This window comes from Ursus maritimus, unplaced genomic scaffold (genome assembly GCF_017311325.1).
Source record: "Ursus maritimus isolate PB19 unplaced genomic scaffold, ASM1731132v1 scaffold_9, whole genome shotgun sequence".
Lineage (NCBI taxonomy): Eukaryota > Metazoa > Chordata > Mammalia > Carnivora > Ursidae > Ursus > Ursus maritimus.
In genome coordinates, this window is record NW_024427107.1 from 44,954,976 (window position 1) to 44,982,253 (window position 27,278).

At 43.5% G+C, this 27,278-nt stretch overlaps 1 protein-coding gene across 1 annotated transcript in view; it reads left to right on the forward strand.

Annotated features, from left to right (window-relative positions):
• The window catches only part of SPAG1 (sperm associated antigen 1), a 64,768-nt gene that overhangs the window by 32,433 nt on the left and 5,057 nt on the right, over nt 1-27,278 (forward strand). Inside the window, exons 11-16 of the mRNA XM_040625585.1 lie at nt 8,697-9,080; nt 9,450-9,549; nt 14,499-14,651; nt 18,698-18,864; nt 21,550-21,682; nt 23,626-23,752. Of these exons, the coding sequence (XP_040481519.1) occupies nt 8,697-9,080; nt 9,450-9,549; nt 14,499-14,651; nt 18,698-18,864; nt 21,550-21,682; nt 23,626-23,752 (1,064 nt within the window). The remainder of the gene's footprint in view (nt 1-8,696; nt 9,081-9,449; nt 9,550-14,498; nt 14,652-18,697; nt 18,865-21,549; nt 21,683-23,625; nt 23,753-27,278) is intronic.

Consider the following 27,278-nt stretch of genomic DNA (forward strand, 5'->3'; position numbering starts at 1 on the left):
TTAATTTCCCCTTTCTATGCACACTTCCCACGATCCTGTTCCTCCAGGACCGAGCAGCAAGAGGACAGAGAAGAATAGCAGTGGGAACATTCTTGGGACCACAGTTTCTCTGACCAGAGGTAAGAGTTCCTCTCCCTCAAAATTTTAGGTACCTACTTGGCTGTTACTGGCCCTGCAGCTGCTGTAGGATTGCCTGGGGGCTGGGGTCGGACAGAAAGGAAAAACAAAACAAAAAAGAAGCCAAGATTTTCCCTAACTCTCTCTCCCATAGGTGTCCACTATTTTGCTGTTTTAGATAAATAATAGAGGGCTTCTCCTGGAGCTCTTTCTGTCCACACCCAGCACACCAGCTCTGGGTTTTGGACAGCCTTTGAACCAGGTTAGGAGATGACAGAGGAAAGAAAAATGAGAAGCTCACCGCTGGTCTGGTGGTAGTTGAGGTTCTAGGCCCTTTTCCCAGCTGGCCTGCTACCATTTACTGTTCAGTGTCCTCATTTGGCTACTTCATCAATTCTGTCTCTGGTTTTTAGTTATATTTAGGGGGAGAGATTGGTAGAGTATGTTTATTCCATCTTGACAGAACTGCGTTTCTCGTTACTATTTTTTTTGAAGGATTAACACATTTGAAGAACTATGAAAGTTGCTTATATAGGTTATTTTATTTAATCCTCAAGGAAGCTATAACCCACACTTTTATAGATTAGGCAATGGAAGCCTAGAAAGGTTTAGTTATTTGCCACATTTGCGCGGGCTGTAAATCACATGGCTAGGATATGGCTCTAAACCTGTGTACCTGTGTGACTCCAAAGTCTTTCTCATAAAAGTGGTTAGTGGATGCCAACTAAGAAAGTATAGGTTCTATAAAATCCATCCTGAACGTCCCCAGACTACCTTGTCAAAGAAACAAGTGTAATTTGGTATTTATCTCCCTTGTGCTCACTGATATGGTACCAAAACGCTTATCAGAAGCTGAACCTATGTTGAAGAGCAAGTGAATTAAAGACCAGTATTATCATTTTTGATTAAAAAAAGGAGCATAGGGACTGAGTAGACATTTTTCCAAAGAAGACATTCACATGGCCCATGAGTATAGGAAAAAGGTACTCAACATCACTAATCATCAGGAAAATGCAAATCAAAACCACAATGAGATATCACCTCAAATGTGTTTGAATGGCTGTCAAAGAGATGAGAGATAACAAGTGTTGGCAAGGATGTGGAGAAAAGGGAACCCCCACTGGTGGTGGAAATGTAAACTAATGCAACCACTATGAACAACAGTATAGAGGTTCCTCAAGATTAAAAATAGAGCTACCATATGGTCCAGCCATCCCATTTCTGGGTATATGTATGAAAGAAATGAAACCACTATCTTGAAGAGATAACTGTACCCCTATTTCATTACAACATTCTCGATACCCAAGACATGGTAATGTTGTAGGATTTCTTCTCCTGCGGTGCTCGTGGTTCTTGATCACCCCACTTTGAAGTATGAAAAAGTAGACCAGACAGTGGTGGGCAGCAAAGCAAGGTTTATTGAGCGATAGTTCAAAGCTCCCAAAGAGGGAGGGGGCCTGAGAGGATTGCCACTGGAGTTTCTAAGTCTGAGGGTTTTTATGGGCTTGCTGGTAGGCTGTTTAAATCTGATTAACCCTTCCAGTGCCTGTCATCCAATCAGGCTTTTGTCATCTATCTATCATGTGGGAAAGGGTGCAGGGCTCCTTCCAGAGTGGTGTAAAACTCTTTTAAGGATGGTTTCCTCTTGGAGGGGTGGGGGGTTGGGGGGTGGTCGTTGTCCCGGCCTGCCTTCCTGCCTTCTAACTATCCTTCATCAGTAACAACCTTAAGTGTCCTTCAGGAGATAAATGAATAAAGAAAATGTGAGATGCACACTCACATACACTGGAATATTATTAGGCCACAAAAAAGAAGGAACTCTGCCATTTGCAACGCATGGTGGACCTTTAGGACATTATGCTAAATGAAATAAGTCAGACAGAAAGACAAAAACTGTGTAATCGCACTCATGTGTAGAATCTAAAAAAAGCCAAACTTGTAGAAATAGAGAGTAGAACAGTGCTGCCAGAGGTGGAGGTTTGGGGGATAAGTTGGTCAAAGAGTACAAACTAATACCTGTGAGTAAGTTTGGGGGAGGTAATGTACAGTATGGTGACTATGGTTAATAATATGATATTATGTACTTAAAAGTTGCAAAGAAAGTAGATCTTAAATGTTCTCACTACAAAAAAAAAGTTATGTGAAGTGATGGCTGTGTTAAGTAACCTTACTGTGGGAATCATTTTGCAATACATATCTATATCAAATCATCACGTTGTACACTTTAAACGTATACAGTATGTCAGTTATATCTCATAAAGCTGGGGGGGATTGGAGATACTAAAAGGCCCTCCTCCCACGTAGAGATAAACAGGAAAGGGCTAATTATTGAACAGTGAGTAATATTCTGTGATTAGAAAAGTGAGTCAGGATTGTTGTGTAATATCATTGAATAGATTGATGTTTCTCTCTGAGTTAAGTGGTTATCCCTAACATCAGAACCACAGAGAAAGTGTTCCCATTCACATCTCGAAGCAGCCAGAGCTTTAAGAAAACCATTTCTTTTTTTCTGTCTTTCTTTTTTTTTGAGAGAGAGAGAGCATGGCGGGGGTGGGGCTCATGGGGAGAGCTGGGGTAAGGGGAGGGGCAGTGGGAGACAGAATCTTAAGCAGGCTCCACCCCCAGTGCAGAGCCCAACACAGGGCTCCATCTCCCCACCCTGAGATCATGACCTGTGCGAAATCAAGTGTCAGATGCTTTACCAACTGGGCCACCCAGGCACCCCTAAGAGAACCATTTCTGATCTTGTTATTTGTACCCCTCAATAATTATTTTGTAGATTAGGGGATATAAAAATATGTGGGATTCTCAAAATAAGAATGTCCTGATAGGAATATAAATTTTAAGACTAGTTCTCTTTTATCAGGAAAGCAAATCAAGATTAGGTGGAATAAATGGCTGGAAGCCCTAAAGTAGTCCTTTTAAGGTGAAATAAAGTCAATCAGACTGTCTTATGCTCACCACTACCAAGTTCCATTGTTAGAAGACATGTAAAAAGAGGTCCTGGAGACTCGGACAAGACAGGAGAAATCCAAGTCACTTTTAGGAAATCATGTTAACGCCCAGAGGGAAATTATCAGGATGGAATCCTGGCATGTGTTTCCCCATCCCATCACATTCCAAGAAAGAATTCTTAGTCATTATGGGCTATGATGCAGGGAGCCCTGAAGCCCCTGGGAAAATGCAGCTTTGAGTGTTGTGTAACCCCAGCTGATAATGCTGCTCCCCTGTAAGCGCCACTCGGGTTGGCCAGGCCCGGTTCATCCTGACTGAGGTATAACCTAGCCAGTGGATTTAATTTAATAAGCTGACAGTTACCGATCACCTGCTCTGTATCAGGTACTGAGACAAGACAATTGACAACTGTCCTTCTAGGGACTAGTTTGAAGAAATACCTATTTGCCAGGCTGATTAGATCCAAGGATTTGAGTTCCTGGGCTTTCTTGGGAACTCCCCGTTTGTGTTTTCCTTCCCTAGTGGAGAGCATTTAAGATGTGACCGTCACCATAGGACTAGCTGTCAGAGACTTTGGTATTTATTCTTCTTCCAGAGTCTGTGAGAAGTAATCAGAGGAAAGCAAGCATCTAGCTTCCCTTGTCATGCTTTTGCTTATACCCTACTTAAAAATGAAATATAAGAAAACTAAATAGTAACTTGCAAACAAAAGAATAAAATACAGTTATTTCTCTTGTCCTAGAATTGGTGGGATCAGGAAGGTGGAAGGGTAGGGATTTCAAGGAGTTAAAACAATAGATAAAATCATGAAAAGAAAGGTGAGTTATGTTGACTGTGTAAAAGTGAAAAACCAGTTATCAGTCAGATGCTATAAAAAATTAAAAGGTAAATGACAAACTAGGAAAAATGGCAAGGGGCTGATGACCTTATCATATGAAGAGCTTTTACAAAACAAAAAGTAAATGTTAGAAGAGCCCAGTACCAAAATGAACAAAGCATATGAACAATTAATCACTAATGGAGAAATTAAATGATCAACAAATTTTGTATTGCTAACAGAGAAAATTAAAGATAGATTCTTTTTCTCTCCCATGAGATTGGCCAAGATGGGAGATAAAAAAAAAAAAAAAGAAGAAGAAAAGTATCCTTTGTTGTCAAGGGTAAAGTGAAATAAGCATTCTTTGAGATATCCATATATCATGAAATTCATCCTTTTCAAATTCAGTGGATTTTAATATATTCACAGAGTTGTACAACCATCACCACTGTCTAATCCTGGAACATTTTTATCATCACAAAAAGAAATCTAATACCCATTAACAGTCACTTCCATCTCCCTCTCCTGGCAATCATTCATCTACTTTTGTCTCTGTGGCTTTGCCTATGCTAAGTGTCTCATGTAAATGGAATCATACAATATGCAGCCTTTCATGTCTGGCTCCTTTCACTTAGCATAATATTTTCAAGGTTCATCCACGTTGCAGCATGTATCAGTACTTTATTCCTTTTTATGGACAAATGATACTCCATTGCATGGATAATACCATATTTTCTCTATGCATCTGCTGATGGGCATTTGGGTTATTTCCACTTTTTTGGCTCTTCTGAATAATGTGGCTATGAAATTCATGTACAGGCTTTTTGTGTGTGCATATGTTTTTAATTTTCTTGGGTATATAACTAGGAGTAGAATGCTGGATTATATGGTACCTCTATGTTTAACTTCTTGAGGAACTTCCAGACTGTTTTCCAAAGTGGCTACACCATTTTATAGTCCCACCAACAATATATGAGGATTTGAATTCCTCCACATTCTTGCAAATGCTGATAGGGTTTGCCTTTTTTATTATAGCCATCATAGTGGGTGTGAAGTGGCAACTCCTTATGGTTTTGATTTGTGTTTTTCTAATGACTTATTATATTAACCATTTTTATGTATATATTATTGTTTGTATATCTTTTTTGGAGGAATGCTTATTCAAGTCGTTTTCCCATTTAAGAATTAGGTCGTCTTTTCATAGTTGCATTATAAGTGTACTCTATATAGTCTGCATACTAGACCCTTGCAGGGAAGATGTATGACTTGTACATAATTTCTCCCATTCTGTGGGTTGTGTTTTTACTTTCTTGATAATATCTGTTTATGCAAAGTTTTAAATTTTGATGAAGTTCAATTTGTTTTTTTCTTTTGTTGCCTGTGCCTTTGGTGTCCTATATAAAAATCCACCATCAAATCCAAGGTCATATAGATTTACCCCTAGGTTCTTTTCTAAGAGTTTTATGGTTTCAGTTCTTATATTTAGGTCACTGACTTATTTTGATTAATTGAGGTAGGAAGGAGTCCAACTTAGATTTTTTTTTCAGCACGTAAAAATCCATTTGTCTCAACACTATTTGTTAGACTATGCTTTCCCCATTGAATGGACTTGACACCCTTGTCAAGAATCAACTGACCTTAGATATATGGATTTATAGAATCTCGGTTCTATTCTATTGGCCTACACGTCTGTCCTTATGTCAGTACCATGCTGTTTTGATTACTGAAGCTTTTAGAAAATTATGAAATCAGAAGTGTAAGTCCTTTGATTTCATTCTTATTTTTCAAGATTGTTTTGACTACCCTGAACCCCTTGAAATTCCGTATGAATTTGAGGATCAGCTTTTCCATTTCTGCAGAAAAGGCTGTAGAATTCTGATAGGGGATTATGTCAGATCTGTAGATCACTTTGGATATCTTAACATTAAGTCTTCCTATCTATGGTCAAGAGATATCTTTCCATTTGTTGGCTTTCTTCCAGTAATGTATTCCTAAATATTTTATTCATCTGGATGCTACTGTGTATGGAATTGTTTTTGTAATTTTCAGATCGTTCATTGCTAGTGTGTCTTGTACCCTGAAACTGCTGAATTTGCTTTTTAGCCCTAGTAGTAGTAATGTGTGTGTGTGTGTATATTCTTTAGGCATACATATACCATCCCCCCCACACATGCGCGCCCATATACGTAATATAAAATATAATCATATCATCTGTTAATAGTTTTACTTTTTTCTTTCCAATATGGATGCTTTCTATTGTGTTTTTTCTTGCCTAATTGATAAGGCTACAACTTCCAGTGTAATGTTGACTAGCTGTGGTGAAGACAGCATCCTTGTCCTGTTCCTGATCTTCAGGGGAAAGCTTTGAGGATTTCACCACTGAGCGTGATGTTAGACTGAGTTTTTCGTAACTTTATCATGTTGAGAAATTTCTCTTCTGTTCCCAGTTTTCTGTTTTTTATCATGAAAGGGTGTTGGCTTTTGTCAAATGCCTATTCAATGTCAGTTATGATCATGCAGTTTTTTCCCCTTATTTGATCAATGTGGTGTGTCATAGATTGATTTTGTACTGTTGAACTACTTCCTGAGATAAATCCCACTTGGTCATGGTGTATAATCCTTGTACTACACTTTTGGAATCGGTTTGCTAGTGTTTTGTTGAGGATTTTTGCATCTACTAACTACCCAAACTACTGAAGGCTACTAAAGTAAGTCCTCGTGTCTTTAGATCTAATGGTTATCGGTAGGCCTTAGGCAGCTGATGCTGCTGGCCATACCTTCCTTTGGTATTTGTTAGTGTTGACTCCTTCCTCCCTGAAATACTCTTTCTTCTTGGTTTCTGAGGCAGTACTCCCTCCTTGGCTTTCTCTCATTTCTAGATACTCCTCCATCTCCATTGGAGATTTTTCTTATTATCATCCTTTAAGTGTTAGTGTTTCTTAGGGATCCTTTGGAAGATCTGAGTGACCTCATCCACACCCAAACTCCAATGATCCTATTTATATCAGCAACTCACAAGGCAATTGGGACTTATCTGAAGAGTCAAGGCCACTCCCCTGAGCTACATTTGGAGCCACCTCCTGAACAACTGCTCTGGAATGTCCCACAGGTAGTACAATACACACCAGGACTCACTGGTCTTTCAAGCTCAGGCCTCGGCTTACCTGCAGAGACTGTCAAAGTTGTTCAAGGACATTTCAATCTTAAGGAGAGAGGTATGGCTTTCAGTTCATTTCAGTTCATCCCAGAAATCAGTTATGCTGATTTCTAGCTCTGTTTGCTCTAGAACAGTCTTTAGCTTTTTCCTTGTGTCTTTGTAGCCTCATTTATAAAGTAGGGTATGATAATACTAGGTATGAGGATTAATGATAATGGAAAATGGTGTATGTAAAGATCTTGACCCATACTAAGTTCTACATAAACTGCAGCTATTTAGTAGTGTGGCATTGGTCAGACATGAGGGGATAACATACGAGGGAATGGAGAATAATACTAAATTGTCTCTTGTTTCTGCTGACACTGATCTGCGCTTTCATCTGTTCTTATGCTGGGTGGCGACTTCAGCAGCAGATACCAGATGAAGAAGACTGGAGTCTTGCTCTAATAATCCTACTGGGTCCAATCTGGGGATTTATTGCTATAACAAGATCTTTTTATTATTTTCATATTGAAGCCTCTTTTGGTTCTTACACTCTATAGAAACCCATATTTACTAATTAATGTGTTTTTATACTCAGTGACTGCCTTAAGGTGACCATCCACTGATTTGCTTTTAAATACTCGTGGTTTTCTATTCTCTCTGTCCTTGTGGTTCAAATCCTGGCTTTACCATTCATGAAACACAGTGGAAAATATATCCATTAAAAATCAGATTAGAGGGCTCCTGGCTGGCTCAGTTGGTCTCAGTGGTGTAGTATGTGACTCTTGATCTCCAGGTCTTGAATTCAAATCCCATGTTGGGCATGGAGCCTCCTTAAAAATCAGATTATAATCTGTTAAATCAGAAAGCTTGGAAATCTCTGTACTTGTGTTTTTTTTTTTTTAAACAGTGCTGTGAAGTATTGCTTTGTTTTAAATATTGATGACACCCATCAATGAAAAATTTTACATCATTTTCATATTTTAAAATAATAGATTGAATAATCAATTATTAAAGCTATGTTTAATGCCTGAAGTCTTTCCGATCAAGATCAAAGGAATTTAAGCTTGAATAAGGAATTGTAATGGAAAACTTTACAGATTTTTAAGGCTCACTTTAAAAACTTGGTGCCTATTTTATGTAACTTTGCTAAATTCATTTTAAATGACAAATCTCTTGGATTTTATTTCACTTTCAAATTATCTTTTTCTCCCAGTTCTTCAGCAAAAGAAAAGGGTACCCTGATCTTGGGTGCAATTATCGTATTCAAGGTTTGGTAACTTCATGCATTGGTAAATCGTAAATGGGAGAAAGGTGGATTTTTTGTAAGCTGTACCTCGCCACAGATGCTTTGAGTCAGGGGATGATTTTAAGCAGCCGTGTTCGCGTCCCAAGCCCGTCGTCGTTCAACGAGTTAACTACGGGGTGGCTCTCGTGCGTGGCCCGGGGAGCGCGCGGCCCGGCCGTCAGCCCCGCGGCGGACGTGCGCCTGGAGAAGCCGGGAACCGCGCCGCCCCGCCCGCGGGGGCGGTGCCCGCCCGGCCTCCGCTGCGACCCGCCCCCGCGAGCGCCGCGCCGCGCGTCTGCGCCGGGCACCCCCGCGGCCGCCGCGGTAGGTAGTTTCTCCTGATGATGCAAACACTCGCTTCCCGCATCCACTTCCCACAGAGGCCGCGGAGCCGGCGGGAGCCGGGAGCGCCGCCGAGCCGCGCGCCATGGGCAACATCCAGAAGAAGCTGACCGGCAAAAGCGAGGGCGGCAAGCGGTCGGAGAGGGGCGCGTCGCGGCGGGGTCGGACGCCCGGAGCCGGCGTGGACAAGCGGGGCCGACAGCGGGCCGCGGCGGCGGTGGCGGCAGCGGCAGGCAACGCCACCCGGCACCCGGGCAGCGGGCGGGGCGCCGGGGACCCTGCCGCCGCGGCGGCCCCCGTCCCCGCCGCCACGCTCGGTCCCGCGGGCTTGAAGAGTCAGGGCAACGAGCTGTTCAAAAGCGGCCAGTTCGCCGAGGCGGCCCTCCGGTACTCGGCGGCGATCGCGCAGCTGGAGCCTGCAGGTAGGCGAGCTGCGCCCGCGCCTCCCCGGACCCTCGGGCTGTGGCTCTCGGACGTGTAGAGCCGGCCCAAATGACAGGCGCTCGCGTCCGTGCGTTCCTTCGTGCAGAGCGGACCGAGGGCGGGCTGGGAGCGACCTGGGCGAGCAGCACCTCGGAACGCGGAGCATGTGCCCTGGCCGGGCGCGTTGCATCCGCCCCTTACGGGCTCGCGGTCTGAGGCCACTGCGGGCACTGGGCGCCCCCGGGGCTCCGCGCTAGGGGCGGTCTGTAGGACTGCAGTGCCCCCGGAGACCTCAGTCGTCTCGTCGCAGCGGGGTACTGGGATTGCGCTAATGGATTTTAACCGTATTTAATTAAATGTGATTTTAGGAAGTGGAAGTGCTGATGATCTAAGTATCTTATATTCAAATAGAGCAGCGTGTTACCTAAAAGAGGGAAACTGCAGCGGCTGCATTCAAGATTGTAACAGGTAAACTGCGCGTTTTCAGGTTTGTCAAGGGACTTCCCATTTCAGTGTGATGAATAAATGCAGTATTTAATTTCTTATTGGATTTTCTGCATGAGTTTAATTTCTTAGACATTTTAAAGACATGTTCATTGAATTATACATAAAAATGATAAATTTTTCTTCTTCATATATGCGAAGACAGTTAATAGAAGACTGCAAACTTTTTTCATTTCCGCAGCCACCACCTTAATCCATGCTCTTTTCATGTCAATTCCAGACTACTGGAGAAGCCTTCCATCTAGTCTTTGGCTCCTCCACTGTAGCATCAGAACAACTTCTCCTGAAGCATTATTTTGTGTTTCAGACAGGTATTCAGTGGTTCAGTGTGGTGTTGCAGATAATTACAAGTTCCTCTTACCACCTTGCCCCCCACACAAGCTTTCTGCTCTCACTTGGGCCACTGTGTGCCCTCTGCACATCTTTGCTTCTGAAATCCCTGCTCGACTGCTCCCTCTTCATGGCCTTCCTGGTCCCCTCAGGCTCCCTGGTCACCTGCATGGCTTTAACCCTTGCACTGTCACTCTCCTGTGGGTACCTGTGTCATCCACTACATTGGATTTTCAGCTCCTTGAAGTCAGGAACCATGTTTTATACAGCTTTGCATCCCTCAAGCACTGTAGTCACCCTTGGTACTCAACAGATTACATAGTGAGGTTGGTGAATGTATTTATGTGAATAAAAAGTACTGTTTTTTTCCCAGCATTAAGTAATAAGCCTGCTTCAGGAGCCTTTTGGAAAGAAGCTACTATTAGCCCATCTAAAAAATAAGTTGTGTGTCCTGGCTTGACCCTCACAGCCCTGGTTTACTCTTCTTGTCTGGTAAAATTACTAATATCACCCTTTTCACTCTCAGAAGTCCTAGGTTGAATAATTACTTATGTGGACAACCTCATTATAAGATGAACAATTTATTATTTTTTTCAGTGTTAGTATCAGCATATTGATATGGGTAAAAACTTGCTAATATCTGTGCCTGCAGGTTAAAAAGAAGGTGTTGAGGGGCTTGGATTTTTTTTTCTTTATGTGAATTTTACATATTCAAATTTAAAATAAATACTATTTGTAGTCACTTGGGCTTGACTGTAGACCCCACCCACTGTTGTGCTAGCTCACGCTAATTAATTGCTACATTTTTAGAGGCTGGTTGAAGTCAAATTGGTAGCTTGAAATCTGCCGTAGTTGGAGTACTAATACCATGAAAATTGGCAAGCACCACAAATCTGGGTTTTTCTCCTCAGGAGAGCCAGCTGTTAAACATTTACCACTGCACTTAACTAGTAAGACCATGTGAATTTGTGGAATATCAAGCACATTGTGATTTGCTGCCAAGAACCTTTAAAGCTCAAGTGTCTGTGTCTAACACGTTAACCTTCAGATTTATCTTGGGTCTTCCTACAGTGAGTGTGTTCAGGACTTCAGTTAAAACTTGGAAACCCTACAGTTAGGGCTACTGCAAAACAGTGGACTCACTTTATCCTTAAGTGAGATGGTTTAAGGTAGCAGACATTTTCTTGCTAAAATTTGTTGTGTTTCAGTGTAGATCTGGGAGGAATTCAAAGATGGGATTCCAGCCGTGGTGTCTAAGGAGGCTAGAATGGAGGTTTGTCTTGAAGGAGAGCAGGAGATGGCCTTTGCGGGGAGGGAGATGGGCGGTGGTTTAGTTAAGATGTCCTTAGATAAGAGCTGTGTTCTAGGCCAAGGAATCCTGCTTTGCTGGTCAGTACTGACCTCTATGGAGACCGACCTACTTAGGTGTTTTCTTGATAATCTGGTATATGAGTCCCCTCATAAGGGGCATGAGGTGATTTTACTCCAAAGCAGTGAACCTCAAACTACTTTTAATGCCAGAAACCATGATTTGCTTTTGTGAGTATATAGAAATAAATGTATTTTAATCTGTGTGAACTAGGTATCATTTAGTAGCAGAAGTAGGACTATTTTCTTTTCACCTCAAGAAGATTGCATACATTTTAATGGAAGCCTGTGTTTTAGTTTTTTGCTTAATTGTCTTTGCTCTTTGGAGAGTTGTTTTGTATGCCATGAGCCCTTATTCCAAGGCAAGTGGTAGCAGGAGTCAAACTTTGAAAAAAAAAAATTCATGGGGGCAAACTTCAAAATAAGGGGGAGAGGGGAACCTATGAATTAGCTTTCAAAGATTGACCTATGAAAATGACTTGATGCAGTTTGGGGGGAAAGTGATTTTACACATCTGAACTTCTGGGGCCTGCTCTGAAGCACTTCTCTGAGGTGTGGCCCAGGGGTGTGCTGAGAGGATCACTGCTGGGAGTGTAAGGGGTATTTGAGGAGCTCAAGGGCCTCTGGGTCCTGCCCCTCTCCTGACCACAGCATCTTCATGTTTCTATTTTAGGCTTCGAGGTAAACCATGAAACAGGGCAGAAGTTTAAAACCATTATCCTAGAAATTGCTTTATGTTCTCAGAATTGTTTATCAGCTAAAATAATGATAATAATAATAATAATCCTCTTTTCTCATCTGCCGGAGAACCTTTTTGAGTTATCTGCACTACACCAAAAAAATCTTTCGATGAGTTCCCATTGAGGCTATTTTGACAGACTCAGTAAACATGAATGTTGCCTGGTCATTCTCTGCTTTTGCTCCTCTTTGCTACTGTCTGACAGGCTTCAAATTAGAAGACTCTGTAGGGTCTTCACTGTATTAACTTGAATAGTTAAGCCTTTGTGAGCTCTGGCTTAAAAGTTCTCTCTGCTTTTATGAATGAATGCCCTTTTTTTTTTCTTTAGTGGAATTTCCACTTATAAGCTCATATTCATTTTCAGGATTGTGGTTAAAGAGAAAAAACCTTGCATTTACTTTGCTGGGAGTGCTAAAAATTAAATGCATCATCTCACTCAGGGTTATATTCCACACCTACTTGGGATCCGTCTTGAGTGGCTGAACAGCAACTTGGGCGTTGGAAGTCTGTGGTGACATGGGGTAGTTGTGGTGACGTGGGGTAGTTGTGTGAGTATCGTACACGTGTGTCCTCTCGGTTCATGTCGTTAACATCCCCTAAGCATGAAACTAAGCTAGACTTAAGGCAGTGTAAAAGTGATAGAGCCTCTGCTTAGAGAGCTGTTTTCTAGTGCTTAAGAGTTTTTACTTGATCTTAGTTTTACTTTTTAAGTAACTTTAATGGTTATAAAAGTAATACATATGTGTTATAGAAAAAAATTTGAAACCCAGTACAGTGCAGAGGAGATCATTAAAATAACCCACAGCGGGAACAGCCGGGCAGAACAAAATTGGGTAGTGTTTCGAGAACTGAAGCTCATTAATGCCAGCCTGTGTGGTGTGGAGCCGGGAGCACACCCGCCTTTGTGGCGGAGTGTCTGTACGATGTGCAGAATTGTGAAGCCTCTCAGTGGCACGTGACTCCAGCGAGGGTCCCTTATTTGCAGGGTTTTGTGTGTGTGGCAGGCAGAGCATAGGTTCGCTCAGGAGGTAGGCCAGGCGTTGATCTCAGCCCGGGGAACAGGCAGTGCCCTGGCTTCCCTGAAGCTGAAATTCCACAGAGCTGACCTGTGGGCAGATCACGCTCAGTTCGTCTCCGTGTCCTCACCCGCAGTGTGGCTGCATGGCGGTCTACCTTGCCGGCTTGTGCAGTTCGAGAAAGTCTGCAGTGGCTCGCGCGTGGCAGGTGTCGGGTCAGAGCTTCCTCCTTGCCAGATCACTGTAGGCAGGAACAGACAGCAGATCCCCGAGACTATTGGAGAAAAAGGAAAGCAGCCCTCACTCGTGCTTTCCCTGAAGCAAGTTACACGTCTGCTGTGCCGACCGCGTGTCGCAGACGAGTTAACCAGAAGAGGGAAGCTGCGGTCCCCAGTGTGGACAGCCCGGGGCGGCAGACACTCCCTGCTGGGACATGGAGAAAGTAGGCTCTTCCTAGGATTTCTGCTCGCCGCACTTCTTTACAGTTTTAGTTAAGTTTGTTAAAACGAAGAGTACGATAGTGTTCATTCATAAATACAGTCTCTTGTATTGATCGTATGCTTTATTTCAGAATGTAATGAAGTCCATTATGTAGCGAAGTAGCTTTAAACAGTTACTTCAAACAAAACCAAGGAACATAACCTTGAAATACATGTCTAGTGATGTTGGAAATACTTCATAGACTAAAAAAATGCAAGATGAAAAATTCATAACTTTCAAGAAATCATCGTATACTTACTTCCTTGATTCCCCCTGGTCTATTTTTGAAGCCCTTTGCCAGCAAGTCAGTCATAATAAACTGAAGTTTAGAGAGCAGGTTTTCAAAATGTAATGCAAGTTTTTGTGGTTCTCTGCTGAAGTACCTTATTAAACACAGGTATGAATAAAAATTTTCCTCTTAATCCATCAGTGGGTAACAAGAATCTCTTGAAAGCCTACTTTGTGTTTGGTGCCATGGTGGGATCTGTTAGGGCAGAGGAGAGGGTGGGGCACATTGCCTGCTGCCGGGGAGCTCAGTCTCAGTGGGAGAAAGAGTAAAGGCTAAAGTGCTTTGCTACTCATTTAAAATAAAGGAAGTACGTGGCTGGGCACGTGGGTGGCTCACTCTTGATTTCAGCTCAGGTCATGATCTCAGGGTTATGAGACTGAGCCCCTGCATTGGGAGTGGAGCCTGCTTAAGATTTTTTCTCTCCCTCTGGCACCACGAAAAGAAAAAAGAAAAGAAAAGAAAAAGAAAAGAAAAGAAAAGAAAAGAAAAGAAAAGAAAAGAAAAGAAAAGAACCGCAAATTGGATTGCTCTTCCACTCTGAGTTTGCCTTTCTAGGAGATTCCTAGGTCCTTCGTATGAAATACCAGATGTGTCTGTGTTTGAAAGTCCAGTACTATAGTGTATATTTCAGTTAGTAGAAGTTAAAAGAGTAATTTTCAAAGCAAATAACATGTAATATTTTTGTCTTTAGGGCTCTGGAACTCCATCCATTTTCAGTCAAACCTCTTCTTCGTCGAGCAATGGCCCATGAAACTTTAGAGCAGTATGGGAAAGCTTATGTGGATTATAAAACAGTGTTGCAGATAGACTGCAGAATCCAGCTGGCAAATGACAGCATTAACAGGTAAGCCGGCCTGAGGTGGTGCCTGAGGTCTAGTTGTTTTATACTGGAATTAGGTGTTTTTCTTCCTCTCCTCCAAGAGCAGTGTCAGAGTGTAGACATGTCCTTGGTTACTTACTTTCCACACATGATTTTCACGCCCATCAAAACCAAGCAGTTCTCTCTCTCTAACTTAATTTCTAACTGTCCTGTAATCCATTTTGAGTTGTCCTCTAACACCTTTATATTTGTTTCCTGGTCCATTAGTTACTGTTCAGTAAGTTGTTTTTTTTTTAAGCTCAAGTTATAGATCTTCTTTGCTGTTCTGAATGCACAGAATTTAATTTTAGTTTTTGTAAATATCTGTGGCGTTAGGAAGGTGCTTTCAGTGATGTTGTAAATCAGTAGTAATTTCTAGGACAAGATCCAAAAATGTAGTGAAAACCGCCATGTCGAATCTTCTTCTCCCACAGGGTTTGCACATGCTCATTGCACCACATCTGTCAGTGGAAGCATAGCTGTTGTTTCTCAGGAGAATGGAAGTCTTCATGAACCTGCTAGATTTTGTGTTATATGCCCTTTAAATAGACACTCATCCAGGATGAGTATTAATTTATCATGGTGAAATAGCAAAGAATTTGGATCTAATGTATATTATGACCCATTTACCCCCTGAGTGAGCATGGGAAGGTAAGAATTTCCAGACTTCATCAACTGCTTTCAGGTGAAATTAAACAGTTACGAGTTGGATAATATTTCTAGTTACGGATACTATTTTCTGATCCCATTTGTCCAGAGTATACCTTCTTATGTGTGTTACACTGTGCCCCGTGTTGGTCTGGTGTACCCTGCCCCACTCCCCCCGCAAAAAGACAAAAAAGGGGAAAATAACATAATCTCTGTATTTAAGCAAACTAGAATATAGCTAGGGGGAAAAAACGTAAGACAGATTATCCCCATCGGTGAAAATATGTTAGTAAAGTGGGGAGGTCACAGAGAGGCCAGGCCCCCTTGGTTTGTGTAGGCCTTAGTTGTTGGAGAGAAGCGCCTGACGGACGTGGTCTGTGAAGAGCACTGATAGGACAGGAGGAGACCTTGAGCAAAACCGTGCAAGATGAGAATGGCATGTTTTGGGTTAATTCGTTTTGTAAAATCATGCCTTACCTCCCCACGCGGTCCCGCCGCACTTTGGAGAAGACCACTGGAAAGATCTGTATGTAGAGCCAACAGCCATTCCCTGCTGTGTCTGTTGCGGTCACGCAGAGCCTGCTGATGCCGGCCCGACTGGAAGAAAGGGATAGCCGTTGGTTATGGACCCTGGCGCGGAGCTAGGTCGAGCCTTGGGCATTCGCAGCCTCCTTGATCTTGAGCTTGGAAAATCGGGCAGCTTCACCTGAGAGGTTTGCAGGCCGTTTGCCCCGGGGCACAGCTGCCCTGCGGAAGTGCCATCCGCTCCTGCTCCTCCGTATATGTGCCTGGAGGCACTGTCCCCCTTTTTTGCCTGGTGAATTCCTTCCTGTCCTGTAGCACCGCCTCCCACCGTACACGTCCGTCAGGCTCCCGTGCCACTTCCCCCAGAGCCCTGGGCCTTCTTTTATTACCCCGCTTCCACCTTGTTTGTAAATTCCCTGTCCCTCCCTTTTTGTAAAATTGTTTTTCTGTCAATCTGCTGGAAGTTCCTTGAGGTCAGGAGTTGTGCTGTATCCGTTCGTGTCGCCGAAGTAGCCCGTGCAGTGGATATCCTCAGTGAGAGGTGCTGAATTCGTTCTGCAGCAGAGCATAATTCGCTGCCGTGCTCGGCGTCTCATGTGCCCGTCCTCTGTCCGGTCGTCTCCAGGGTGCTCGGGAACGTAGGATCTTCTCACAGAGCTCGGGCTTCCCGTGAGGCCGAGTGGGAAGGCAGCCGAAGCAGCCGACAGAGAGGAAGGGCCTGTTGGAAGGTATTTCAGGAAAATACCTATCAGTTCGAAGCGATAGGCCGGAAGGTCTGAAGGGAGGAATAGTTGTCTGAGAGGCTGTGATGACCCCCATTTCTGAACCTTCGGCACTATGTATTTTGAAAAAATTGAAGTACAATTTACGGAACGTAAGATTGTTTTCAAGGGTGCACTTGAGTGGCCTTTAGTACGTGCACGCTTGCACAGCACGCTTAACACGTCTCTAGTTCCAGCACATTCATCGTCCCCAAAGGAAACCCTGTCCCCATTACGCAGCCACTCATTCTCCCTTCTCTCAGCCCCTGGCAACCACTGATCTGCTTTCTGTCTGTGGGTTTACTGCTCGGGGTAGTCCCCTGTAAATGGAACCCTAGAGCATGTGCCTTTTCGTGTTTGGCTTCTTTCACCCTGTGCGACGTTTTCCAGATTCATGTTGTAGCATATGTGAGTGCTTTGTCTCGTTTTATAGCTGAGTTACGTTCCATTGTATGGACATAGCACGTTCTGTGTATCCATTCACCAGGTGATGGTCGCTGGGGTTGTTTCCATCTTTGGGCTATTGGGAATAGTCTGCGGGGGGCTCTCGTGTACAAGTCTTGTTCGCACACCTGTTTTCGGTTCCTCTTGGAGTGTCCCTAGGAGTGGAATTGCTGGGTCATATGGGAATTCTGTGTTTAGCTTTTTGAGGATGGTGTTATACGTTTTATATGTACTCATGAAGGTTCTTTTATACAGATTGACTTTTAAGATTCATTCATTTTCTAATTGAATGTTCCTTACTGATACTTTGTAAGAAGAGGAGGAGGCTTTGTCTGGTTTGGCCATATATAGTTTTCTATAAAATATCCATTTTTAAAATTTCACTGTTCCTTTTCATGAATCCCATATTTATACTTGCTTTCCCATGTGAGCAACAGCAGCTTTTTTTTTTTTTAATTTAAACATCTGTGCTTATTCGGTTTCTGTCTTCCATTAACCATATTCCTCTCTTCCTCTCCAGGAATCTTGTATGTTAAATTTCCCTGCATATACTTATTTACTCCCTGGCAACACATCATCTCTTTTCAACTGCTTCTTCCTTCCTCTCTGCTGGTAATATAAGTTTTGCTTGAAAATTCTCTTTTCTAAAGCTTTTTTTTCTTCTTCTTCTTCTGCAGTTGTGGGTGGTTTTACATTATTTTTTAAAGTTATTTTCTTTACACTAGAATGTGGGAGATCTGGTTAGCATAACCAGAGATCACTACTGAAATTTCAGTTTCAGAAGCTGTAGGGGAAGTATGTAGATTGTATTTGTCTCTATAAAAATAGAAAAACTATTCACACAGAAAGTTGAGTTAACTGTTAACTAACTTGAATGCATTCTACTGATTACCTGTAAATATTCTCAGTCTTGGGACACACCTTTTTTAAACCAGTTTCATTTCAAAGACATAATTCAGTTTTGTTTTTAAACGAAATATGATGACAAAGTGATAATCGGGGATGTTAATCTGAACTTCATGATGGCCGTCAGTAATGTCAATAATGTCAGGGCCCTTCCGGTATCTTGTCCTTTCATCTTTATGCATATGAAAACACAGTAAGTGGATAATTGTAGAGACAAAAAAAATTCAAGGTAAGAGTATCTTAGCCGTATGTAAATGTTTTAAGAAAAAACAATATTCCACATGATAGCTTGCCCTCATCAGTTTTAGCGGCCGGTCTTGTACACCTGTCTTTGGTGTATAGTTTGGGCGTAGAAATTCTAAAGTGTGTTTTTGATTATTCTCAAGAGTAATGCATTTAGTAATTCAATTTAGTAATTATAATAGATGTCATGTGGGACATTTCTTCGAGGCCTCCTAAATTTTACCTTTATATTTCACTTTTTTATCACATTTTTTTAAACAATTTTTTTAAACCAATTAGAAATGCCTTCATTTTTTCTTTTGGTACAGAAAGGATCTAAAGTGAATAGTTTTGGGCAACTTTTAAAAGTCCTCTTAAAGACCGTTTATGTGGACAGCAGATAGCTCAAGACTGTGTTTTCTAGAAGTACAAAGGCAGTGTTGTAAATCTTACTGTTGATTTGAGCTTCAGTGATGTAAAAAAACAAATGGCATGATTAATAGAGAAAACTCATTTTCTTTTTAGAATAACAAGAATTTTAATGACTCTGGATGGACCAAGGTGGCGGGAGAAGCTGTCGCCCATTCCTGCTGTGCCCACTTCTGCGCATCTGCGAGCTTGGCAGCCTGTGGCCGAGACGCCCCCCAGCCAGGGGGGGGATGCCTGCGGCCGTCCCCAGCCCGGCGTCCCAGGTGGGGGAAGCCTTCACGCCTTTGTTTTCAAGGTTCTCTTGAACCGTGTGTCTGTTTTCATAGGAAAGCAGAAGGATGAGGGCATGAACTCAGGCATCAGACCCAGGTTTAAGTGAAGACCCTGTTTCGCCCTCTTTCTAACTAGAGTTTTAAGAAGTTGCTTCACACATCCAGGGTCCGTGTATGAGAGGGAGGAACATGAAGAACGCTCGTGACGTTGTTCTCAGGAACGAATGGAGACACGCGTACAAAACACTTGAAGGTTTAGTTAGCATTATTATTCGTAGGAAAAAGAAGCAGCATTTGTTCTCTCCTACACCTGTATGCGGCAGGGTTTAACACAGCAGGGTCGGTGTGTTTGAAGTAACAGAACAAAGTAAAGCAGTACAACATAGACATCTAGCAGGTGTTTCTCTCTGCCTTATGTCGTAGTTGTTGACGCACCTGCGTTCCCCTACCGACCTCGTCACTTTGTGCACAGTGCTTACTAAGTGGGACTTCACTTTTGCTTCCTGCTAAAAGCCGGTTGAGGCCCTATTTCTCCTACCTGCTTAGGACCTCCTCGTGTGTCCCTGGTTGAGCCTCATCTTGTAGACACCCTGAGATTCCTGAGTCGTGACGAGGCTGCTATTAGACCCTCATCCTCTTTATAGAAGGGAGATGCAGGGAACATCTGCTTAGGCTTTAAGATTATTTAGCGGTCCTTGGAAAATCTTGGAGATCTCTGGTTTTTGAGAGTTGGCGATTATTGGAGTCTGGCACAAAGCATTTGCTCAGTAAAGGGTAGCTGTTATTAACAAGGAGCGCGTACTGATCTGCTGTAGGTCTGTGTTAGCCGATCATAAGCACAAGTAGAATCAGCTCTTTCTCTTCATATTTATGTGATTATTAGAAGAGATACCGAAGGTTTAAAAATACTGGGGGAAAAAAGCTTAAGGAAGGTTTTTCAGCAAATTGGGCAGGGAGGAATCCCTGTAATATTCTGTTTTAGGGCTTAATTTATAGCGGGGTGTATGGGGAGTGTCATTTGGCCCCATTGTGTGAGATCTTTTGAAACGTGAAACGATAGAAATATTCTGTGATTTGAAATAAAAGGTGAAAAATTACTACTTCATGCCACTGTGAAGGGGACAAATAAGATTATTTACATTCCAAATTTATACTGTAAGTTTAGTATATCATGATTTTTGGATTGCAAAATTTAAAGGTATATTTGAAAATTTAATTTACAGATTTTTATTTTAGATCAAGTTACTCCATTAGGTAGATTTATTACATAGATTTAAAGCTTCAGGTTTTCATACTTTATGTGTGATAGAAAAGTTTGGTTGCAAGTAACAGAAAATCTGACTTAAACCGTAAGGAACGTTCTGGCTCCTGTAACTGAAAGCTCATCAGGGCTCGGGTGCTGACTGAAAATAATAGAACTGTAGCAGTTTTAGGCTTCGTGGGTGCAGATATCAATGTCCAAAGGGAGAGGAGACACCATTGCTTTGGGTGGCATTAATTTAAAAATGTGAAAATATGTTACCCTGAAAGCCCTAGCTTTTTTACCCTGTTACTTTCTTGACTCACGTTCTATTGGTACTTACTCTAATGGGTCCTGTGCGCATTCCTGAGCCAGTCCCTATGATGAGGACATGCCGTGCCCTGATTGGCTGAGGCCTGTGTTCCCGATCAGCGGGGTCAGCTTCCCCTGAATGCCTGGCTTGGGTAGGAGGGGGTGATAGCTGAGTGGACATCAAGGCACTCTTAGGAAGGGGAAAGGGATCCAAAGCAGAGTTGGCCGTGGTCACTGCAGGATAGCACAGGGAATGGTAATAGTCGGGGCTCTTCACTGCAGATAACAGAAAACCCAGCCTTTTATGGCTTAAATGAAAAAGGTCGCTTTTTGGCTCCTATCATGGAAGCACCCACAGCTAGAGTAGCTGCAGGGATGGCTGGATTCAGGACTCCGAGATTCTTCTCTAGCTCTCTATCTTGGCCTCTTTCTTGCTCTTTTCACGCCATTCTTAGCCATACAGACTCTCCCCTTGGATCACTGCATGGCAGGATAGGTCCTCTTTTCCTCCTCATATTCCATGAGAAAGAGCAGGCATTACCAGAAGCTGCCACAAAAATCTTGTAGCTTTATTGGCTTCCATGGGCCCATCCCTGACGAGTTAGATAATTGTGGCCAAGAGTGTAGAATGGGCTGATAGTAACACGAAGCCTACTCCGAAAGGTCGGCCTGGGGTAGGGCTTGCTTTACCTAAACCGCAGGGCAGAGAGTGGGGAGCTGTGGTTTTCCAAGGAAATGGGGTACCGGGCAGATGTCCGCCTCGGGCTCGAACAGGTTTGTTTGTGCATTTTTCATGAAATAGTTACTAAACCGAACACTGTAGATGTTTGTACCTCCAGTAGAGAAGACGTACCAATATGGATAAAATGATATAATTACTTAGGTTTTATTTTCTAATTTGAAAAAAATGCTGTCATAATTGTATAATTTTTACTTAGAGCCAATTTGTCTTTTTAATTTGTATACAAAGTTTCATTCCACTTTGACTTTAACTCTGCGTGGTGTGTGGTCAGGTTAATTCACAATAGAATATCTGCTTACAGATATGCTGAAGATTTTGTAGAGATGCTTATATGAATCCTTCCTCTTTTTCTTTTTTCCCCCCTTTGGGGGCTGTCCCATAGATGAAAAAATGTTTAAAACCCTTAAAGAAGAAGGAAATCAGTGTGTAAAGGACAAAAACTATAAAGATGCCCTTAGTAAATACAGTGAATGCTTAAAGATGAACAACAAGGAATGTGCCATTTATACAAACAGGCAAGTTCTTTGTAACTTTATGTATTTCTTATGTTAATTTTTTTATTAAAAAATATAGACAAATTAATTACCAAAGATTTTTTTCCATCGTTTTGAGACTTTATATCGCATATTGTCGTAAGTGATGTTTTTCAAAGTGACAGGGCCATCGGCATTCCAGAGAGACTGACAGTGTGCGGTGCGGTGCGGTGGGCTGGGGTCCGACGGGTCTGCTGCAGGGGTCCCCGCGGGCGGCCCTCGCTGCCCTGACGCTGTTGCTGCGCTGCCCCTTCCTGGCCGCCCGGCTCCCTGCGGCCCCCCAGGACCCTGCGGCCCCCCCAGGCCTGCGTGTGGTCGTCCCAGCAGGAGCAGGACTCAGCTGCCTTTCTGACACGTTTCCTAAGTGTCCTTTCTTTCTTGGAGTCCTAAGGGAGGGGACCAGCATCCTTCAGTGTGTAGCACTAGGAATGGGCAGATTGTTCTGGAAAGCTGCTGAGAGGCTGTCTGTACCACATAATGGGAAAGGATCGCTATCTGGACTCTGGTGATGTGGGGATTTCCAGGAATAGGTGGAGTCTGGGGTGACAGGAGGAGGAGGGTGTACTCCTAAAGAGCAGGGTTTCCTGGCTATTTCAGGTGAATTCCCTTTACTCTGACCCCTCACTGCTTTGTTTTTGTGCATGTTTTCCTCTGTTGGCAACCATGTGGCCAAAAATGTTGTCACTAACTCCACCAGGTAGTTTTCTCCCCTTTTTCTGCTCAGCCTCTGCGGTACGGGGCACTGGCGGCTGCTCCGTGGGGCCTGAAAACGCGTCTGTGCAGACGGCTCGCTGCCCGGCTCTCCTCTCCGCCCGCCACAGGCCTTCCTTCTTCTGCCCTTCTCGGGGCTCTCAAGGCGCAGGCCCTCTTTCACTCCGCCTGCTCTTTGAGCCAATCCATCCTCTCCGTGGTTCACTGCCACCTTTCAGTGGAACCCCCCCCCCTGCACCCCTTTCTCCCTCTGGGCTCCAGACCCGAGCACTCCACCCATCTCCACTCCTGACTGATGCCTCCCTTTCCCGGGCCGTCCGCAAGCTTGGATGTCCTCCTTCCAAATTCCTTTTCGATGGGAGTCTTTCTCTCCGTCCTCACCATCACCCCTGTCCTGGGCCACCGCCAACTTCTCCTAGATGTTTGCAGCACCCTCCATACTATCCCACACATCTTACTCCCTCTCATCTCCTTCTCCAATTTGCAGCTGGAGGCATCTTTCTAAAACCTGGTAAACATGTGAGCCCCTGTTTGAGAACCCGTTGGTGGATCTCCAGGAAGCTCAGGAGAAAGCTCGGCTTCCTCGCCATGATTTACAGGAACCTTCACCATCTGGCCTGGCCTCCCTTCTGCCTCATCCATGCACCCAGCCATATGACGCTTTTCTTAGCCCATCAAGAGCACTGTGTTCTCTCTCTCTCACTGTGAGACTCTGCTGTTGCTGGGCCCTTGGCCACCACTCTCCCCTCCTACATCTTAACTCTCGCCCAGTGCCTTTGCACTGGATAATTCTCACCTCATACTCTGGGCTTCAACTTAAATGTAACTTCTTCGGGAAGTCTTCCCTGACTACTCCTGCCCTTGCCTCAGCCCTACCAGATTCCATGAGATTCTCAGCTGTGTGCTCCCAGAGCGTCCTGTTTAGATTTTATTGTGTTTGTTTGCTTCTTTTAACTGTCTCTTCCACTAGACTGTAGCCTCCTTGAGGGGCCCGAACTGTATATTGTTTACAGTTGTATCCCCAGTGTCACAATTACATGTATTGCAAGAAAATGCCATGATTGGAGTAAAATGTTAGGTTTCAGTGAGACGGCCGTGGTATAGAAACAGACTTACTGAGCTATGTTCTGATTTTTATTCACTGTCTGGATTCACCAATAGGTTGTCTTTGCTTTTCATAATACATAATTACTTTCATAATTACGTTGTACCAGAGCTCTCTGTTACCTGAAGCTGGGCCAGTTTGAAGAGGCAAAGCAGGACTGTGACCGGGCGCTTCAGATGGATAGCGGGAACGTGAAAGCGCACTATAGACGAGCTCTTGCTCATAAAGGACTCAAGGTGAGGAGATCTTCATTTTAATATGTAAATTGCAGCTCTGAAAATGGCATATGGTTTTATGACCATACATCCTGGGATCATGGAAAGGGAGTGAGATATAATCCTGGGATTTAATCCTGGTTCTGTGCTAACCAATCCTGAGACCTTGGAATAGGCCTCAGATTTCCCCTATCTTTAATGTGGAGCTAGATAATTTCTAAGATTCCTTCCAGCTCAAAAATTAGGAATTATTTCCTGACTTTCTAAGGAATTTTATGAGTTATCATAGGTCCACTTTAAGGGACAGGAAGATTTGTTACTGCATCACTGGCGATAGCCAGCCAGCGGTGCCACTGGATTCCTCCACCAAAGGACTGGAGTTGTCTGTGGGGTGGGAGGCCGGCATCGGAATGGAAGGTTGATTCCCCCAGTGGCAGTTGGTGGAGACCTACAGAGATTGGGAAGCTCACGGTGATTTGGGCCTTAAACTGGCTGGTCATCAGTGTGGGCGTGCAGGGTGGTGCTCTTCTCTAAGAAAAGCACGCCGTTATTTCCAAAGAAAGCGTCGTATAATCACACTTGTCTCTATGCCGATTCTTCTTCGTGGAAACAGTTGAATGAATGTTCATGTTTGTAGAAAGTAACATCACAAGGAAAAATTAGAACATCCTGGGCTATGGCATTTCTTGAAATTGTATTTCTTAAAAACCAGTTTGTTCAGAGACTTTAAAATTGAGCTATAATTGACTTATAACACTGTATTCATTTTGGGTATGCAGCATAATGATTCAGTCTGCAAAATGATCACCACAGTCCGTCTAGTCAGCAGCCCATACGCGCACGTCATTACAATTGTTTTCTCTTGTAAGGAGAACTTTTAAAGATCTACTCTTGTAGCAACTTTCAAATACACAATGCAGTGTTATTAAGTGTCGTCCCCATGCGGTATGTTATATATATATATATATATATATCTCCATGACTTATTTTTTAACTGGAGGTTTGTACCTTTTGACCCATTTCATCCACTCCCCACCCCCTGCCTTGCCTCAGACCACCACCAGTTTGTTCTTTGTATATGTGAATTCAGTTTTGTTTTTTTTTCTGGATTTCACTACAAGTGAAGTCATACAGTAGCCTTTCTCTGTTTGACTCATTTCACTTCGAATATGCCCTCAGGATCCATCCATGTCATTGCAAATGGCAGGATTTCCTTTCGTTTGAATAGTACTCTACTGTGTAGATTTACACATTTTCTTTATCTCTTATTCATTGATGGACACTCGGGTTGTTTCCATGTCTTGGCTGTTGTAAATATGGCTGCAGTGAACGGGGGAGTGCCGGTGTCTGTTGGATGTAGTGTTTGCATTTCCTTCAGATAAATACCCAGAGGTACCAGAGGTGGGATTCTGGATCATATGGTAGTTGTATTTTTAGGTTTTTGAGGAGCCTCCGTGCTGTTTTCTCTAGTAACCGCACCGATGTACATTCCCACCACCGGCGCGCAAGGGTTCCCCTCTCTCCACATCCTCACCAACACTTGTGAGCTCTTACCTTTTCGATGATTGCCGTTCTGACAGGTGTGAGGTGATACCTCATTGTGGCTTTGATTGTACTTTCCCTGATGCTCAGATGTTGAGCGTCTTTCCATGTACCTGTTGGCCATCTGTATGTCTTTTTTGGAAAAATGTCTATTCAGTTCCTCTGCTCTTTTTCTAATCAGATTCTGTTTTTCATATTGAGTGGTAGGAGTTGTTTATATATTTTGGATATTAACCACTTATTAGATATATGATTTGCAAATATTTTCTCCTACGTAGTATTTTTTTCATTTTGTTGATGGTTTCCTTCACTGTGCAGAGCTTTTTAGTTTGCTGTAGTCCCACTTGTTTATTGTTGATTTTGTTACCTTTGCTTTTGGTGTCAAATCCAAAACCCAAGACCAGTGTCAAGGAGCTTTACCGCCTATGTTTTCTTCTAGGAGTTTTATGGTTTCAAGTCTTATGTTCAAATTTAATCCATTTTGTGTTGATATTTGTGTATAAGATAAGATAGTGGTCCAGTTTTCCCAACACCATTTGGTGAAGACTGTCCTTTCCCCAGTGAGAATTCTTGGCTCCTTTGTCATAGATTAGTTGACCGTATATGCATGGGTTTACTTCTGGGCTCTCCATTCTGTTTTATTGATCTCTGTGTCTGTTTTTATGCCAGTACCATACTGTTTTGGTTACTTTAGTTTTGTAATGTGGTTTAAAATCAGGAATTGTGATGCCTCCACTTTGTTCCTTTTCAGGATTGCTTTGGCTGTTTGGGGTGTTTGTGGTGAGGGAGGGCATTCAGGGGGAGGGAGCGGTCTGAGTGGGGAGAGGGATAGTTCAGTTTGACTTTACTGACTTTGAGGTAATTCTTTTTGTTCCATGCCCATCACTGACAGGGAAATATCCAAAAATATATTCTGTAAGACCTGGGTTTTGCTGGGGGAGGGCAGTCACGTTTCTGTATCCGACAGCAAGTGAGTACAAGCTGTGCGCAGTGAGGTCTCAGGCTTTTCTGTTTTCTAGATCCTTGATCCTAGAGCCGCCCCCTGCAGCTGCTGTGCCAACCAGTGCGGCTGCCTGCCCTCCCCTTCTCCCGCCGGGGTGTCACACGGGATTCTGTAAAGGGGACAGATCAGTAGCCGGGCCAGGGCCAGAAGGGTCCGGGCACAGGCGCTTCCGTCCCCGTGGCCCTGGGGCACGCCACCCTCCCTGCCCGTGGGTGCGGTTACCACCCACCCAGAAGCTCCACGGCGCCCATGTGACCTGACCGCCCCTTTCTGTTAGCAGCACGCTCCTTCCTAACCTTCACGTAAAGATTCCTTAGCTGGGGTGCAGCACCGTGAAGTACAAGAGGCTTCTTCACAACATCCGCAGCTGTTCGGAGTTGAATGGACTCAGCGCGAGGGCAGATCTGCGTGCGGACTCCGGGTTTGTGTGTGTCCAGACTCTAAAAGCAGGTTTACCTCCTACTGGCTGCCTGATTCTTTGAACTGGTTTTCCTGACATAAAGTCAGAAAGCGCACCTAATGAAGGACTTTTTATACTTCTCTGCAATGAATTCTAGAAATTGTATTATGCAGAAAGATCGTCCCAAATTTGAGTAATCCTATCCCGCTAGGTCAGAAGGCTGGCAGCTTGTTTTCCTGGTTTGAGTTCTTGTAGCTTCATGTGTATATCCTGCAGCTTGAGTTCTGTGCCAGGCAGATTCAGTGTCAGGATCTGCAAAGGCAGCAACCGCTTCTCAAACACGCGGCAGAGCTCACGCCCCGTCACGTGCTCAGTGTGTGCGGAGTCGGCTCGCGGTGAGCGGTGAGCGGTGCCCCGCGTGGGCCACCAGCTGAACGCTCTGCTTCCTTAGAGCTTGTTTTCTAGATGCCTTTGTGTGTGTGTGTGTGTACCAATTTTGGAAATTATAGGGCTTTCTCTTAGAATTTTTGTTTTTCTTCCAAGTTTTTATTTAAATTCCAGTTACCATACAGCGCAATACCGGTTTCGGGTGGAGAATTGAG